This window comes from Trichosurus vulpecula, chromosome 3, assembly GCF_011100635.1.
Source record: "Trichosurus vulpecula isolate mTriVul1 chromosome 3, mTriVul1.pri, whole genome shotgun sequence".
NCBI lineage: Eukaryota > Metazoa > Chordata > Mammalia > Diprotodontia > Phalangeridae > Trichosurus > Trichosurus vulpecula.
This window is the reverse complement of record NC_050575.1, coordinates 147,692,174-147,710,595: the sequence shown is the minus strand read 5'-3', so window position 1 is coordinate 147,710,595 and position 18,422 is coordinate 147,692,174. Positions and strand designations below refer to the sequence as shown.

General features: G+C 43.6%; 1 protein-coding gene across 1 annotated transcript in view; it reads right to left on the bottom strand.

Annotated features, from left to right (window-relative positions):
• ADCY7 (adenylate cyclase 7) overlaps nt 1–18,422 on the bottom strand; it is a 93,836-nt gene that overhangs the window by 13,081 nt on the left and 62,333 nt on the right. The window contains exons 11-16 of the mRNA XM_036752594.1: nt 7,390–7,578; nt 5,948–5,982; nt 4,561–4,644; nt 2,388–2,463; nt 1,388–1,485; nt 602–686 (exon numbers count right to left, since the gene is read on the bottom strand). Coding sequence (XP_036608489.1) covers nt 602–686; nt 1,388–1,485; nt 2,388–2,463; nt 4,561–4,644; nt 5,948–5,982; nt 7,390–7,578 — 567 coding nt within the window. The remainder of the gene's footprint in view (nt 1–601; nt 687–1,387; nt 1,486–2,387; nt 2,464–4,560; nt 4,645–5,947; nt 5,983–7,389; nt 7,579–18,422) is intronic.

The following is an 18,422-nucleotide window of genomic DNA, read 5'->3' as shown; positions in this document are numbered from 1 at the left end:
GCACTTACTGCGTGCCAGGCCACGGGCTAAGAGAAAGGCTGTATGCACATGAAAGACAGGGCTATATAAAGAGTCACGGATTTGGAGCTGGAAGGGCCCTAGAGGTCAAGGCTACCCTCTGCATTTTACAGGTGAGGAAACTAAGGCAGGGAGAAATTGAATGACCTGGACCAGTGTCAACACAGCTATGAAGTGCAGAGTGAGGATATGAACTCAGGGCTTCCTGACTCCAAGTCCAGCACTCCATCCAACCTGAGTAGCACAGAGGGGAGTTAATCAGAGAAAGCTTCTTGGAGGGAAGGAAGGTCAGAGCTACCTGGTGAAGCCTCAGGACAGGAGAGCCTCCTGAGGGAGCAGTGCATCCAGGCCAGAAGAAAGAGCAGGAGGACTGTCTAACCCACACACAGTACCAGCCTACAGTAAGGGGCACTGAATGGCGCCCCCTTCTTTCCTCTGAGCCCCAGAACACGTCAGCACAAGCCCTCAACATATGGACAACCATGGCGCCAGTGCTAGATCGTGTCACCCAGAGCCAGTCCATCAGCACCGGGAAGGAGTAACCGTACAGAAAGAATAAAGCAGGAAAGGTTCAGACACTCACCAGGAAATCATCAGCAAAACACGCCCCCAAGGCCAGCAGCATCACACAGGCTGTAATTCCAAAGGAGAGCCCCATTTTTGCAGTCCTAAAGCCAAAGACACAAACATACATAGAGCAACCGACTCAGGGCTAGTCAGCGGGCCATCCCTCGGTGACCGGAGACAGCCTGAACCCTGAGGCTGGTACTGAGAGACACAAGGCCATTTCCATCTGCTCTCTCAGTCTGGTCTCTCCCCCTCCCCAAGCCCAAGCAACAAGAAGTATTTACAACTGAGACATGAGACGTGCAAATAATACACATTATTCCTCCAAAACATATGGATGACTCTGTGTCCATCACACTTTTCCTTTTGGCCAAGTCCACAAAACATCCCAACTCCTGCCCCTCCACCCCACAGCCTTCTCACAAGGCATGGCCAGAGAGTTCTGGCCCTTGGAGGAACTGTCGCTGGGCCCCAAATAACCTGATTTTAGCTTTTATTTTGGATTCCCCATGGGATTTCACACCTAATACCAGGCCCTATGAGTATGTGCTATTCCCCCTGGGAGTCTCAGACAGGCATAGCCAGAGATGAGTTTGGAGTAATGGCCTGCAGTCAGCAGACCCAAGTTCTAGCCCAAGCCCCACCACCCACTGGGACTCTGGCCAAATCCTTTCCTCTTTCTTATAGCGTCTTGGTTTCTTCCTCTATAAAACTAGGTGATTTGATTTGGTGACTTCTAAGATCTCTTCCAGCTCTCCCCATTCTAATAAGGTCCCAGGACCCTCAAATCACCCGAACTTACTTGGGTATCACTAAGGCGTGGATGAGCAAGAGACAGAAGAAGACAAAGCCAGCACAGGCAAAGTAATTACGGACCCTGGGGATGGGCATAGTTCGGTACTGAAAGAGAAGGCCGATGACAGGAGACAGATGAGAACAGCAGACTACCCCGCAGTGTGGTCAGTCAATAAACATTGAGGAGCAAACAAATAAGGCCACCTGCTGGGGTCCCTTTGTATGAAGTAACCCTTCTAGTCATCCCTACTAACTCCTGGGGAAAGAAGCCAGAGGGGGGCCATCCCACCCAAACAGTAAAGGATTCAGAACTCTATAAGACTAAAAACAGCAGCTACTATGTGAAAAGGGAATGACTGAAACAGTAACAGAAGTAATCCACAAGCCACCTCTGGAGGACTCTGGATTCTGTGTGCTGTAGGCACATAGTATACCATTAGAGAAAAGGTACACAATGTGCAGAGGACGTAGGTTCAGATCCAGATTCTGCCACTTACTCTGTCTGTGACCTAACACAAGTCACTGAACCTTTCTTTGCTTTCTTAGTTTCTTTATCTGTAAAATGAGGGATGATCTCTGAGGTGTTCTGGTGGATCCCAATGAGGGCTGGATGCAGGCTGTGGCCATTGGCAGTGGAGAACATGGCTAGTTTCTGCAGTCTTTCTCTTGCCTCTGGGGTCCCGTCCCACTCCTCTATTCTGCCTCCCCACACCTGTCCCGTGCTCTAGTTCCACTGCTTAAGGTGTGAACATGTATCAGGTGGGGTGCTACCCTCTTAATAATGGAATTGAGGCTGGAGGAAGGGGAAAGGGGCAGGAGGGAACCTATAAAAACTAAAGAAAGTTCCCTAATGGTGGAAGTTTAGGTGGGAGAGGAAGGGGAAGAGCCTGTAAAACTAAAGAAAGTTCCCTAAGGGTGAAAGTTTAGACACTATGACCACACAACACAATGCAACTGCAGCAGGCCCTGTCAAATCAGGGCTTCTAGGCTACACCATCCCTGCTTACCTCCTTCTCAAAGTTCTTCTCCACAAAGAACGTCCCAATGGTGTAGAAGTCCTCAGAATTACCACAGCAGCAAGGTCTGTGTAAGCACAAGATGTGGGCACACAGAATACTCAGGATGACACAGGCAGGATGCCTCAGGCTGGGGGAGGTTTCTGGGGACCTGTCTAGAGGCTGGGTTCTGGGGGAGGCAGAAAGACCACTGGACGGGGGTGGGGTGAGGGTCAGGAAGAGTTTTAGTTTTGGCTCTGCCATTAACTTCTCATATAACCTGTATTGTGTTGTTGTTTGGTCGTTTCAGTCGTGTCTGACTCTGTGACCCCATTTGGGGTTTTCTTAGCAGATACACTGGAGTGGTTTGCCATTTCCTTCTCCAGCTCATTTTACAGACAAAGAAACGAGACAAACAGGGTTAAATGACTTGCCCAGGGTCATATAACTAGTGTCCGAGGTCAGATTTGAACTCGGGTCTTCCTGACTCCAGGCATGGCTCTCTATCCACTGGGTCACCTAGCTGCCCTTTTATATAACCTTAGGCAACTCAATTCCCCACCCTCAGTTTCCTCATCTGTAAACAGGAGGGTTCAACCACAAAGCCTTTAGGGTTCCTTCCAGCCTGAGATCTGTGATCCTATGAATTCACTGCCTCTATCTAACTTCGATTTCCTACCCCCAAAAAATAAGGGGGTCATCTTGATAACCTCTGGTGGTTTCTGGCAGGTTTGATATTCTCTGTGGATATGAATCTGAGAGCTGTAAGACCACACTCATGACAGGTTCAAGAATCATGTGTCAGAGTGGATTAGGTGGAGGCTGGAAAACAGAAATTAGCAGAGTGGAAGGAAAAAGAATTAGAAAACCTACTCTCCACAGTCTCTAGAGCAGGGAACCTGGGGCCTTGAGGCCACACGTGTTTGGATTTAGTCAAAGGGCCACATTTGAGGACGTAGAGGGCCACACACGGCCTCGAGGCCAAAGGTTCACTACCCCTGCTCTCAAGGATCTGGGCTTGGCTTCTCCTGGACTGAATGGCACCAACCTGCGATTCCCCAAGAGCCAGGATCATGCTTTCATAAGTGACGATGATCGAGACGACGATGATGACAGCATTTATACAGAGCCTACTCTGGGCTGGGCACGGTGCTAAGCATTTTGCAAATATTATCTTTACGAATGTTATCTCACCCCATCCTTGCAACAACCCTGGGAGATGGGTGCTATTTATTACCCTTTCTTTCCTTACGGCTGAGGAAAGTGAAACAACTAGATGTTAAGTGACTTGCTGAAGGTCACACACCTAGTAAGCGTATAAAGCTGGACCTGAACTCAGGTCTTCCGGACTCTAGGTCCAGCACTCTATCGAGTGTGGTCAGGACTCTAAGATAAGTTAATTTCATCTCTTCCCTGCTCTGCCCCATCAGTCTCAAAATATCACAGAAAGTTAGTATCAGAGACAGAAGCACAGGCTCTCAACATGCCCAGATCCACAGGACCTAAAACAGCCTTGGAAGAAGAGATGGGAAAAGTGGAAGGCAAGTCCAAATCCTCCCATACTAAGAAAGGTGCTGTATCTCCCCCCTCCCTGAGGTAGATGCAGCCTCCTCCCTGTGCCCATCCGTTCCTAGCTAGGACAGAACTGCCGGGCACCTGTTGAGCTAGAATCCATCCTTAGATCCAAAAGAGGGAGATAAAATGAGCCCAAGAGAAAAGGGAGAAAAGAGGAAAAAAGACGTCACAAAGGAAGGACACAGAAGGAAGATGAGAAGAAACCACCCCCAAGACTGAAAGGTGAGAACTATTTTCCCTAGCAACAAGAGCTTAGGGCACTAGTCCCAGCCCTAAAATTACAGAGGAGAGAATGTCTCCAGCTCATTGAGACAGTTTGGTATAGTAGACAACACTCAATTTGGAATCAGGAAGACTGGAGTTCAATTCCCACTTCAGACACTTACTAACTATATGATCCTGGGCAAGTCGCTCTGTGCCTCAGTTTCCTCACCTGTCAAATGAGGAAGTGGGACTGGATGGCCTCTAAGGCCCCTTCCAGCTCTTGATCTATGAGTCTATGATATTTGTGCATTAAAGTTGGGATTCACTTTCAAAAAGATTTGATTTTGGTGGCCCAACTATTGAGTTTGCTCCTTTTTGGGGAGGGGGAAATCCATAATTGACTTACCTGGCCAAGCTGAGCCCTTCAATGGCCAACATGAGCTCTTCGTCATAGGTGTCCTCCTCAGCCTTCCCCCTTGGAGACGTACTTCTGAAATGAGACCCATTCTGCTCCTGGTCCTCCCCTGGCTGAAGGCACAAGTGAGCGTCCACAAGGACCTCCCATACCTCCCACCACCAAGTCAGGCAGCCTTGCCCAGCTGTAGAGGGATGAATGAGATGACCTGGCAGGTCTGTGTCTCATTTGCCTTGTTGCTTGGGTTTGTTTTGAAGTCAGTAAGGCTTCCCTGGGTTGAACAAAGAGCAAGGAGAGAATGAAACAACCCAAGACTTCCTTAGAAGGCAGAGACTATACCTACTTTTCCTCTCTGCCACAAATCCCTGGGGCATAGGAATAAGCACACAGCAAGCGCTCAATTAATTCTCCTGGATTTGAGGGCATGGAATGTGTCATTTTTCTGTCTTTGTAACCTTAGTGCCTCAGCACAGTGTCTGGCATATAGCAGGCACTTAATAAGCAAACACTTATTGGTTAAATGATATGCGACGCCTGATGGGAGGAATAAATGTTAGATGGCCATTGGATCACCACCAGGGATGGAGTGGCCCCAGTCCTGAACACCTGGAACAGGAGAGAGGAAATGGGCGATATAATCCCTGCCCTCAGAGCTAATGGGAAAGGCTGAAAACATAGTGGAAAAATCCCCACATGCAGAAAAGTATGGTGTTAATTACAGCCATATGTTCAACAACAAACTCAGTCAACATTTGCCAAGAGACAATTATATGAGGGCTCTGTATTAGTAATGAGCAGTGTGAGTGTGAGTGTGTGTGTGCGCACACACGCACACACACTCACAAGGCTGGGCGTACTCTAGAATGCCCAGGGCCTTGGGGAATTAGGGAAAACTTCCCAGAGAGAGTGAGCTGAAAAGCCACACGGGAAAAGACAAAGAATACTGGAGTCAGGGGTTAAAAGCCCCAAGTTTAAGCCCTACCTCCCATATGATTGAGTTGTGGCAGGATTTGAACCCAGGTACACTGACTCCAAAGCCAAGGGACTTGGGTTCCAATACTGCCTTTGATGTTTATTCTCTGTGTCATCTTGGGCAGCCCCTTAATCTTCTCTGAGCCTGTTTCCTCACCGGTATAAATGAAGGTGTTGAGCTATGTAGCATTTGAAGTCCCTTCCGGCTCTAAACTTCTGATCCTGTGATCTAGCTACCCAAAGGAATAAATACTCTAGTGACCCTGAGGCTCAGTTTTCCCAATCTACAAAATGGGCATCCTCCACCAAATTCCTCTTTTGGGGCCTCATTGTGGCATGGAGGTAACCCTGAACTCTCAAAAGCTCTGCCAGCCTGATAGAAGAGAGAAGCAAGAAGTAAACATACCTGTCCGCATCCCTGTGACGCCGTAAGGGGATTGCCTAAAAGGAGGCAAGAAATTGAAACTGAAAATGATTTCACATGGTCATAATATGCCACATCCTGATTTGGGTTGCCCTGTGAAACCCAGACAGCATCCCCCATTCCCACGAACCAAGAACTTAACAGGGAAACCGAAAATCGCCCAAGGCAAGATAGAAGAAACAAAGTCTTCAAACAGACCCTGTACCTCCTATTGTACAAGAGGGGAGACATCCAAAAACCACAGGGGCACAAGACAGCAAGACTGGCACTACGTGATAGGGGCTCAGCCTCAGTTAAGACCAACCTCCCTAGATAAGCCAACCTACTCCTACCCCAACTAGTATGAACAGTGCTAGATTGTGATGTCTGCAGACGTTCGTGTTTGGGCTCTGTGACTTACTTGGACAACCTCAGAGCCTCAGTTTACTCACCTGTAAGAGAAGATGATATATATATATATATATCTGCCCTCCCACAATCCCAGCACTGTTGTGAGGATCTAACAAGATCTCAGGTACAGTAACACCATCAATGGAAAAGCACCAAAGAAATGTGGAATAAGGAAACCCTCTGAGGATGACCAGGCGTCGGCCCCCAAAACCCTCCACGTCCCACACATTGGGTTAGCATTGCACCCTGGGCCCAGAAAAAGCATGGGGCAGTGTTAGCAATACTACTAGAATGTAAAATGAAGTGTCCAGATAAATGTTTCAAGCAAATCACTGAAAGTTATTAACGTGTGGACACGGCCAACTGTGCACTTCCTTGCGTGATCTCCACTGCAAGGTAACCTCCGGGGCAGCAGGGACTGGTTTTTCATGTTTGGATTCCCAGGACCCAGTACAGTGCCTAGTGCCTTGCTGACAGGGGCTTAATAAATGCTTGAAGTGAATTATTTCATTCGACCTTCGTGTTACATCCATGAAGTAGTGAAGGCAGGAATTATTCTCTTCATGCTAAAGGTGGGAAACCTGGAGTTCAAAGCTCAAGTCTCACCTTCTGCAGGAGACCTTTTTGGGTTTCCGACTCTCCCTACCCCCACCAGTGCCTTCGCCTCTCAGATTCCCTTCTATCTACTCTGCATATATCTCGTATGTGCCTAAGTATTCACATGGTGTCTCTCCAATCAGAAAGCACGGCATTTGAGGGTAAAATCCTTGTTGCCTTTCTTTGTATCCCCAACATACAGCACATAGTCAGCACTTAATAAATGTCTGCTAGCACTGGCCAAGATAACATCACTGGGTAGCATCTGAATTAGAACTCAGGGCTCCTGCTCCTCGTCCCAGCACAGCACACCACAGCCTCTCCCCGGAAGTCTGATGGCGAGCCACTAGCTGCACAGATGCCAAACCTTCGGGTTCTGGTGAAAAGGGGATGTCAGAGAACAGGAGAGAGGAGATGAAAGTCTGCGCAGGTCTCACCTTTGTTCGCTTCACTCTGGGGATGAGGATGTCAGTGCTTAGACTCTCCCTGTGATTGAGAGATGCAAAGGGCCGGGCCGCTCCCCAGGACTCCAGGTATCGGGTCATTCGGACAGAGGCTCTCATTTTCAGGGCATCGTTGGCTCTTGGCTTCGGGAGGTGCTGGCTGGGGGGTTGCTGTTGCCGGGACTGCAAATGCAAGCACAAAACCACGCTACTGAGGAAGTTTGACTGGAGAGGTCACTGACAAAGAAAAATGAATAAAGATTCTCACAGTGTTCAATTATGACCCTCACAGGGATCTGGGATGCCCTGGAGAGCTCACAGAAGGCCAAGTTCAGCCCCTCCTTTGAGCACCAGCAGCAGGCCACATTCTCTCCAATCCAGGAGACAGAGGCTGACGTGAGGAATTTATTTGCAGATGCTATAAATCTGCAGTATCCTCCCTGAGCCTGGACAATGACCTCTGCAGCCTATGAATAAATAACTGCCTCCTCCCCCCTACCTCAACCCTGGACATACTCAAAACCACATGTAGAAGAAGGTGAATCCAGAGGAAGGAACGGCGCTCAAAGAGGTCAAGATTCACTGCACCTTTCAACATTTTCCCTGCATAGCTGTTGGAATGGGGCATCTCAGGACCCGGATTCCATAAAGCTCTTCCCTTCCACAGAGAACAGGGAGGGAGCTGGGAGGGAGAAGGGTCACAAGAAGAAAAGAGGAAAGCAGACAGCTATATTCAACCAACTGTGCCATGGAGTGACTGGCTGGGACCCAGCAGGCAGAATAACCTGCAAACACAAGATTTACCTTTCAGTTTCACATGTAAGGGGGGTTGTTTTATACCATTTGCTATACACAATAATCGCAGCAAAAAGCTCATCATGACTTTCATTATTAGTCAGCCAATCAACAAACATTTATTTATTGAGCACTTACTGGGTACCGAGTACTACTAAAGGCTGGAGATATGACAAAAGACAAATGCGATGTTCCTGCCTTCAGGGAGCTCATAGCTAATGGGGAGAACAGAATGCAAATAGCTACATATAAGCTGTAGCTATATATATGTGTGTGTATATATATATATATATATGTTTTGTACATATATGTATGTAAATGAAAACATGCAAATGAAAATAATCTCTGGGGGAGGCACTTGCTGGGGGAGGGGGAGGAGAGACTCAGGAAAGGCCTCCTGCAGAAGGTAGGCTCTGAATTGAGTCTGAAAGGAAGCCAGAATGTAGCAGAGCATTTCAGGCATTGGAGAAAGCCAGTGAACTCAAGTCAAGCGAACAAGCATTTACTAAGCACCTAGTATGTGCCAGGCACTGTGCTAAGCATAGGGATCACCAAAAAAAAGAAGGCAAAAACTAGTCCCTGCTCCCAAGGAGCTCATGGTCTAATGGGGAGATGACAGGTAAACAATATGCACCAGCAAGATACAGACGGGAGAACTTGAAGATAATGTAAGCGCGAAGGCACGAAGAATAAGGAAGACTAAGAAAGGCTTCTTCTAGAAGGCAAGACTTTAGTGGAGACCTGAAGGAAGCCCGGAGGCAGAGATGAGAAGTGAGAGAGGTCCAAGACCCGGACAGGAAAATGGGTGACAGTAAAGGGGGATACAAAGAAAGGCAACAAGGTCTCTCCCCTCAAATGTCATGCTTTCTAATTGGAGAGACACCATGTGAATACTTAGGCACATACGAGATACATACAGAGTAGATAGAAGGGAATCTGAGAGGTGAAGGCACTAATTGGCGGGGGGGCGGGGCGGGGTGGAGAGTAGAGAACCCAAAAAGGTTCATGGAACAGCAAGCAGACCGATGTCATGGATGGCGTAGTACAGGGAGGGAAGAGGGACAAGGCCAGAAAGACAAGAAGAGGCCCGTTGTAAAAAGGCTTGAAACGCCAAGCAGAAGACTTTATATTGGATCCTAGCGGTGACAGAAAAAGAGTTTACTGAACCAGCACACTGACATGGACAGACTTGAACTTTAGGAAAATCCATTTGGCAGCTGAGTGGAGAATGGATTAGAGTGAGGAGGGGCTTGAAACCAAGAGGCCATTGGGATACTACGGCACTCAATAGTCCAGGCATGAGGTGACCAGAGCCTACATGAGGGCAGTGGCTGTGTGAGTGAAGAGAAGGAGACACTGGATAATTATAAAGTGCCTGCAATAGTAATATTGTTAACAGCAAATATCTGTAGAACACTTTTCAGTTTAGAGAGTACTTTCACATACAATAACACATTTGATCCTCAAAAAAAGGCAAAGCAGGGACTAATATCCCTATTTTACTAATAAAGATACTGAGGCTTAGGAAGGTTGAGGAGCCCCATAGGTTCAAAACCTGAGCAAATCACTTAATTAATTGTCTAGCCTTTGGATTCTTTAGCCGTAAAATTAGGGGGTCAGCCTAGTCAGTGCTTCTTAAACTGGGCGTTGTGACCCCATAGGTTTAAGAAGCGCTGCCTTAGATCAACCAATCAATACCTGTCTTACTTACTAAGTGCCTCCTAGTTGCTAGACACTGTACTCACCAGCAGCGATATGAAGACAAAAATGAAATGGTCCCTGACAACAAGAATCTTACATTCTATTAAGGGCAGCCAACATGTAAATGAATATATGTAAAATAAATATGAGGGAATTTTAGGGAATCAGGAAAGGCCTAAGAAGCAGAGGTGGGAAGGAAGTATATTCCAGGAATGGGCGGGGAGGGGTGGGGGAGAAGATGACCTATGCAAAGTCACTGAGGCAGGAGAGACCACAGTATGTGTGAGGAATAGCAGGGCCAGTCTGGCCAGACTGCAGAACATGAGAAGGGGAACAAATTCTAATACAGATGGGGAAAATGTGAAGGGCTTTAGATGGCCTCCAAGGTCCCTCCCGGATCTAAATTTACGATCCTGTAATTTACCTAAAGTCACATTACTAGTAAATGGCTGAGATAACCTCAAAACCCATGTCAGGGGATTTAGAGAAGAAAAGACCCCTAGAGGTCATTTTTTACAGGCGAGGAAACCGAGACCCAGAAAGATGAAGTGACTTGCCCAAGGTCACAGAGGTAATAATAATAATACAAGCAATAATTCCCATGCCCTTAGCACTTTAGGGTTTACTAAGGGCTTCTCCAGAACAATCCTGCAAGGGAGACAATGAAAGGATTATCACGTCCATTTTGTGGACGAACACCAAGGCCACTCAGAGGAGATGATCTGCCCACAGTTACAAAGCTGATGAGTGTCAGACTCCAGGCCTCCTGCACTCTTGCTACCACATTACCTTGCCTCCATGACGTATCTAACAATACCACTTCCTTTCAGAATATACAGAAGGCCATACTAATGGACGGAGAAGGTAAGAAGGTTCCTGCACAGGCTACTCCACCCCTCGTGAGATGAAGTCCATGCTTGCTGTTGAATTATGGAGGGGCAAAGTTTATAATCGTGGATCTATAGCTCACAGAACATGAGGGCAGCAAGGAGGGAACAGGAAGGAACCTAAGAAATCCTTTGGTATAAACCCTTTATTTCACTGATAGAGAAACCCATCTACTGGGTTAGCTAACTCTATCAGACGTAGACTAGTTAGTGGCAGTCAATCATAGCTCACATTTCTAGGTAAGTGAACTGTTTACAAAATGCTTTTCCCAGAACAACCCAAGCAGAAAGGTAGTACTTCTATACGCTCTAAGGTATCTATGATCTCTTCAGTGGGGGTCTGTCCAATCCTTCTCAACCATCATGATTACTGTTCACTTCCTCCTATAAATCCTTTCTTGGGGGATGGGGTCCTCTACCCACCTCTGTCTCCTAACATCAGGCAGGTACCAATACAGTGTATAGGGGAGGATGCCATGATGGACCACTCTAGGAGTCTCACCTATACAACTATCATAGCTCGACAAGAGGTATTCTTCATACATTTGTTTTTTCCGCATGTGGACAGTGAGGCAGAGGTCTTAAGCCTTCAGTGGATCAGGATATCATTTAGGAGGCTCTGAAGGGTCTGACATGATCTGGGCTTGATGTAATTTAGCACAGTATCATCTACAAACACTGTATGATGCCTTGAACGACGGCACCATTTGTAATGAATTCTTTTCCATTTAGACTTTTAGCTCCATTTAGTGGCAAATACCTCTAACAAACATATCTCCCCCCCATACCTCATATTAAAAAGCAAAGGATTATATAGGCTCTCTCTCTTGTTATGGTCAAGAAACAACTGGCAGATGTGATTGCTGGGCCAACTATTGATCTTTGAAAGCTTCTGGAGAGATGGAAGAGTATAGACAGCCACCTAGCTGAACTGTCCCAACATTCCCCTTCAAAAATGTGAAAATTACTCCTCAAATCAAATTTGGGAGCAAAAGAGCCAACAAAAGGTCAGAGTGAAACCTTTTTCTAGCCTAAGACAACTTAGGAGGTCAGCAGGACAGGACTGTGACACTGGAGTCGGGGCTGGCCCAGACAGGCCTTGGAGGTGGCTGTGACAATGGCAGCATCAGGATCTCTCAGCCCAGAGATGGTAAGGAGATCAGACAACTGTCAGAAAGAGATTACAGGGGACCCTTTGTGGCACTGACTGGTAACTACACTGCCGATACACAGTTCTGGGTCCCAGTTCCAAGGTGGAGCAGAGTGCTTGTGGTCAATCACAAGGGAACAGGAAATTTGGTCACAAGTACAACGTAGACAAGAGAATTGGCATTTGTGGCTACAGGGAAGCAAGGGCCCTTCCTTATAGAGCAGACCAGGAGAGTAGTGACCATACCTCTCCTAGGACCATACCACCTTGGAAGCACCAAAAACTTCTAGACCCCCAGAACTAGCTCTGAAAACAGTAGCATAAAAAAGCATGTGCCTCCCCAACTGTGGTGAGCAGAGCCCAACTTTAACATTAAGTTTAAAGAAACAGGCTAGAAAATGAGCAAACAATGAAAAAGAACTTGCTCATAAAAAGTTACTATGCTGGCAAGAAGACCAACCCAAACTCAGGAAAAAACAACATTGTGAAAACAGCTACAAGCAAAGCCTCAAAGAAAAACTGGACCCAAACCCAACTAGAATTCCTGGAAAGTTAAAGAAAAAGATAAGAGCAGTAGGGGGAAAATTGGAAAAAGACATGAGAATGATGTGAGAAAACTATGAAAAGAGAATTAATAGCTTGGTAAAAGAGGCATAAAAATATACTGAATAAAACACCACCTTAATAAACAGAATTGGCTTAATAGTAAAATAGGCACAAAGTTTCACTAAAGAAAAGAATTCCTTAAAAAGCAAAATTGGCCAAATGGAAAAAGAGGTACAAAATCTCATTGAAGAAAATAATTCCATAAAAATTACAAGTGGAAGTTAATAACTCCATGAGATATCAAGAAAAAATAAAACAAAGCCAAAAGAATGAAAAAAATAGAAGAAAATATCTTATCAGAAAAAAAACTGACCTGGAAAATAGATCAAGGAGAAATAATTTATGAATTATTGAACTACCTGAAAGCCATGATTTAAAAAAAAAAAAGCCTAACCATGATATTTCAAGAATTATAAAGGAAAACTGCCCCCAATATCAGAGGGTAAAATAGAAATTGAAAGAAGGCACCAATCACCTCCTGAAAGAGTTCCCAAATGAAAACTCCTAGGACTATTATAGCCAAATTCCAGAGCTCCTACATCAAGGAGAAACTATTGCAAGCAGCCAGAAAGAAACAATTCAAATATCATAGAACCGCAGTCAGGATCGCACAAGATTTAGTGGCTTCCACATTAAAAGGAAGGCAAAAGAGCTAGGATTACAACCAAGAATTACCTACCCAGCAAAACTGAGTATAATCCTTCAGGGGGAAAATAGACATTTAATGAAATAGAGGACTTTCAAGCCTTCCTGATGAAAAAACTAGAGCTGGACAGAAAATGTGACATTCAAACACAAGACTCAAGAGAAGTATAATAAGGTAAATATGAAAGATTAACTATAAGGAACTCAGTAAAGTGAAACTGTTTATATTTCTACATGGGAGGATGATACATATAACTCCTAAGAATTTTATCATTATAAGAGCAGGCAGACTTCAGAAAAACCTGGAAAGACTTAACATGAATTGATACTGAATGAAGTGAACAGAACCAGGAGAATGTTGTACACAGTAACAACAACATTATAAGATGACCAACTATTATAGATTTAGCTCTTCTCAGGAATACAATGATCTAACACAGTTCCAAAAGACTCATGATGAAAAATGCTATCCACATCCAGAGAAAGAACTACGGAGTCTGAATGCAGATGGAAGCAGACTATTTCTTCTCTTTTTTGTGTTTTCTATTTCTCATGGTTTTACCCTTTTGTTCTGATTCTTTTTTTACAACATGACTAATGTGGAAATATGTTTAAAATGATTGTACATATATAGCCTATATGAGATTGCTTGCTGTCTTGGGGAAGGGGGAGGGGAAGGAGGGAGAGAGAAAAAAATTGGAACTCAAAATCTTATAAAAGTGAATGTTGAAAACTATATTTACATGTAATTGGAAAAAATAAATAGTGGAAAAATAAATAAGTTGGGGGAAAGAATTTTATAATTATTAGGGCAGTTAGAAGGAGTCTACTATGCAGACAGAGGGCATGAGTATGAGTTGATTATGTTGGGATCATCTCCAAAGATAGATAGATAGATAGATAGACAGATGGATGAAAGAGTGAGAAAGGGGGATGTACTGAGAAAAGGGAGAAGGGAGAGGAAGATGGAAAACTTTTTTCACACAAGATATGTAAGGGAGAGTTTTTATAGTGGAAGGGGAAATGGGAGAGTGGTTAATAGGCAATGCTTGAACTTCACTCTCATTGGAATTGTTTCAAAGAGGGAAGAATACATATACACATACTCAGCTGGGTATAGAAACTTGACCAATAGTGAAATCGGAAGAGAAGGGGATAAAATATGTAGGGTGGCAGGGGAGGGGTAAGTATAAGAATGATAAAAGGGAGGATGGATTAAGGGAGACAGTGGTCAGACCCAAAAAAGAATTTTTTTAAATGGTATATTTTTTCTAATTACATGTAAAGACAAATTTTAACATTCACTTGAAAATTCTGAATTCCAAATTTTCTCCCTCCTTCTCTTCCCCCCCACTAAGACACTAAGCAATCTGATATAGGTTATGTATGTGCAATCGTGTAAAACATATTTCCATATTACTTATGTTGTAAAAGAAGAAACAACAAAAAGAAAAAAAACATGAAAAAAATAAAGAAAGTAAAAAGAGTATGCTCTGATCTACATTTAGTCTCCATCAGTTCTCAATGTGAATAGCAATTTTCCTTCAGAGACCTTTGGAATCATCTCAGATCATTGTATGACTGGGAATAGCTAAGTGATTCATCATAATTCATCAATGTACAATGTTCCTGTTACTGTGTACAAGGTTCTCCTGGTTCTACTCACTTCACTTTGCATCAGTTCATGTAAATCTTTCCAGGTTTTTTTGAAATCATACTGTTCATCATTTCTTATAGTACAATAGTATTCCATTATAATCACATGCCACAACTTATTCAGCCAATCCCCAATTGATGGACATCTCCTCAAATTCCAATTCTTTGGCACCACAAAGAGAGATGCTATTTTTGTACAAGGAGGTCTCTCTCCTCCCACCACCTTTTTTCAGAAATCTCTTTGGGATACAGACCTAGTAGTGGTATTGCTGGATCAAAGGATATGCACAGTTTGATTGCCTTTTGGGCATAGTTCCAAATTGCCCTCCAAAATGGCTGGATCAGTTCACAACTTCATTAACAATGCATTAGTGACCCAATTTTCCCATATCCCCTCTAACGTTTATCATTTTCCTTTTCTGTCATATTGGCCAATCTGACAGGTGTGAAGTAGTACCTCAGAGTTGGCAAAACAGACTTTTGAGAAGGTTCAGAATAAAAATAGAGAGAAAGATAAATAGAAAACAGAATGAAGAAAAATACTCAGAAATTACAACTGTGAAAATGAATGAGATGAGCTCACCCATAAAATGGAAACAGATAGCAAAATGTATTAGAAACCAGAATCCAACAATATGCTGTTTACAAAAGATACACTTGAAACAGAAAGATGCACACACAAAGCATTAAAACAAGGGGTTAGAGCAGAATATATTATGCTTCGACTAAAGTGAAAAACGCAGGTGTAACAATCATGATTTCAGACAAAGCAAAAGCAAAAATGCACCTAATTAAAAGAGATAATCAGGGAAACTACATTTTACTAAAAGGTACAACAGAGAATAAAAATATAAAAAAAATTATAGGATGTTTCCCTGATAAGGCCTTTTTTCTCAAATACGTAGGAACTGAGTCAACTTTATAAAAATGAGAGCCATTCCCCAAATGATAAATTGCCAAGGGATATAAACAGGTAGTTTTCAGAAGAAGAAACCAAACCTATCTATAGTTATATTAAAAAAATGTTCTAAATCACTATTGATTAGAGAAGTTCAAATTAAAACAACTCTGAGGTACCACCTCACATCTATCAGAAATGACAATGCTGGAGGAGATGATGGGAAACACGTATACTAATAAACTGTTGGTTGAGTAGTGAATTGGTCCAACCATTCCGGAGAATAATTGGAACTATGCCCAAAGGGCTATAAAACTGTGCATACCCTTTGACCCAGCAATACCATGACTAGGTCTGTACCCCAAAGAGATCAAAGGAAAAGGACTTAAATGTACAAAAATATCTATAACAGCTCTTTTTGTGGTGGCAAAGAATTGGAAATTGAGAGGATGCTCTTTAGCTAGGGATGAGCTGAACAAGTTGTGGCATACCATTGTGATAGAGTACTACTGTACTATAAGAAATGACAAAAGGGGTGGTTTCAGAAAAACATGGCAAAATCTACATTAACTGATGCAAAGTAAAATGAGAAGAACCAGGAGATTACTGTGCACAATAACAGCAATGTTGTAATGACGATCAACTAAGAAAGATTTGGCTACACTGATCCAATACGACGATGCAAGACAATTCCAAAAGACTCATGGTGGGGAAAAAATGCTATCCAACTGAGAGTGCAAATTGAAATATAATTGTTCTTCCTTTTTTTGGTGGGGGGGGGTTGCAATATGGTTAATATGGAAATATGCATTGCATGATTTCACTTGTATAACTGATATCATCTTGCTTTCCTTCTCAGTGGCTGGGGGAGGGCTGGAAGGGAAGGAGAGAATTCAGAACTCAAAATTTTAAAAGAATGTCCAAAATAAATAAATAATGATTTTGAAAATAAATAACAAAGAAGAAAAAAAGATTCTAGAGAATGGGAGAAGAGCCACAAGCTTGGGGAAGATCAAATGCTAGTCTAATTTGTGAAGGGGGAAAGGTAGGAATGAAAGGAGGAAAAGGAATAGAGTGGTATCTGCAGGCTTTAGGCCAGTGAGCTTGCCTGATTCCTGACAAAATGCTAGGATATATTATTAAAAAGATTGGTTACTGAATATATTGGGGGGGGGGGGCAGAGAAATCAGGGATTACAAGGCAAGCATGGCTTCAGCAAAGAGGTAATTTCAGAAGAACCTGATTTACTTTTCTGACAGGGTTACCAAACCAATAGATCAGAAGCATACTCTAAAGTTTACCTAGATTTCAGCAAAGCATTTTACAGAATCTCACATGCCATTTTTGGACACAACAGAAATGTGAGCTGTGGTAATGTAATTAAAGCAAAATCAAGGTGGCAGAGTGATAGGAAACCATATAGCCTAGTTCCTCACTATGATCTAGAAAATACATCAATTCTGATCAGGAAAGTCAAGGGAAAGTGAGGGTACATCATTCATCCAGCCAAGGGCAGCTCAGGGAGAAAGACAGAGAGGTCTGTGGACAACGAGGATCAGCTCCAGACAGGAGCACACAGTGTGCTCCTGGGCATTCCAGTGCCCAGGGACTGAAAGAGGATGGACACAGTACCAGATAGGAAGCACCAGGACAAAAGAGCCCTCAGAGAATCCCTAAAATACTGCTGGGTACAGGGGGTGGGTGCCACCTGGCAGCTTTGTCACCCACCACCCACTTCTGGGTCACAGATTCAGGGCAGAGAGAAACAATTTTGAGTGTTGGCCTTACCTGTATATTGAGCAAAGAATGAGTTCCTGAAATGTAACTGTGTGGCTGTGATCCCACAAGCAGAGAGGTGACTCATTTCCAGCCTTTAGCCTAGCATCTAAGCCTATGACAAAATAACCAAGGCAGGAATCCTAAACCAAAGAGGAGTTAGCAGTTCAGTTACTCTGAACCTCCCATCAGGCTAACAGTGACCAAGTCCAGCAGCTATCTACTAAAACTCTCATCAACAAGCCAACAGAACCAAACCTGTTTTTAGGAACCTGCAGAGGGTAAGACCAAGAGGGCAGTGAGCAGACTTCAACCCAGATCATACCACTTCCAAAGCAGTGAAAGCTTGCAGGCACCTAACTTGACCTGTGAAAGCAGCAGGAGGACATAAGACGATAAAAGGCTCAGGACAGACAATCCCCCTAAGAAATGCGGACTAACATCAAGTCCAAAATCAAGAAATAGGCTGGAAGAATGAGCAAACAAAAAGAAGCAAATTAACCATAAAGAGCAACTATGGTCACAAGGAAGCTCAAGATACAGATAGAAGACAATAACTTGAAAACATCTACAAGCAAAGTCCCAAAGATAAATGCAGTTTAGACACAGTTCCTACAATGCCTAGAAGAGTTAAAGAGTTTGGTCTTTATTATTATTATTTTAAAAACTAAATAAGAGTGGTAGAGGAAAAATAGGAAAGAAAGTGAGAACTAGAGAAGACATATATGAAAAAAAAAGAATTAACAGCTTGGAAAAGGGAATACAAAACCTTACTGAGGAAAATTACTCCTTGAAAATTAAAATTGGCCAAATGGAAGATAATGATTCCATGAGATGTCAAAAAATAATAAAATAAAGTCGAAAGTCTGAAAAAATGGAAGAAAATGTAAAATATCTCATAGAAAAAAAATTG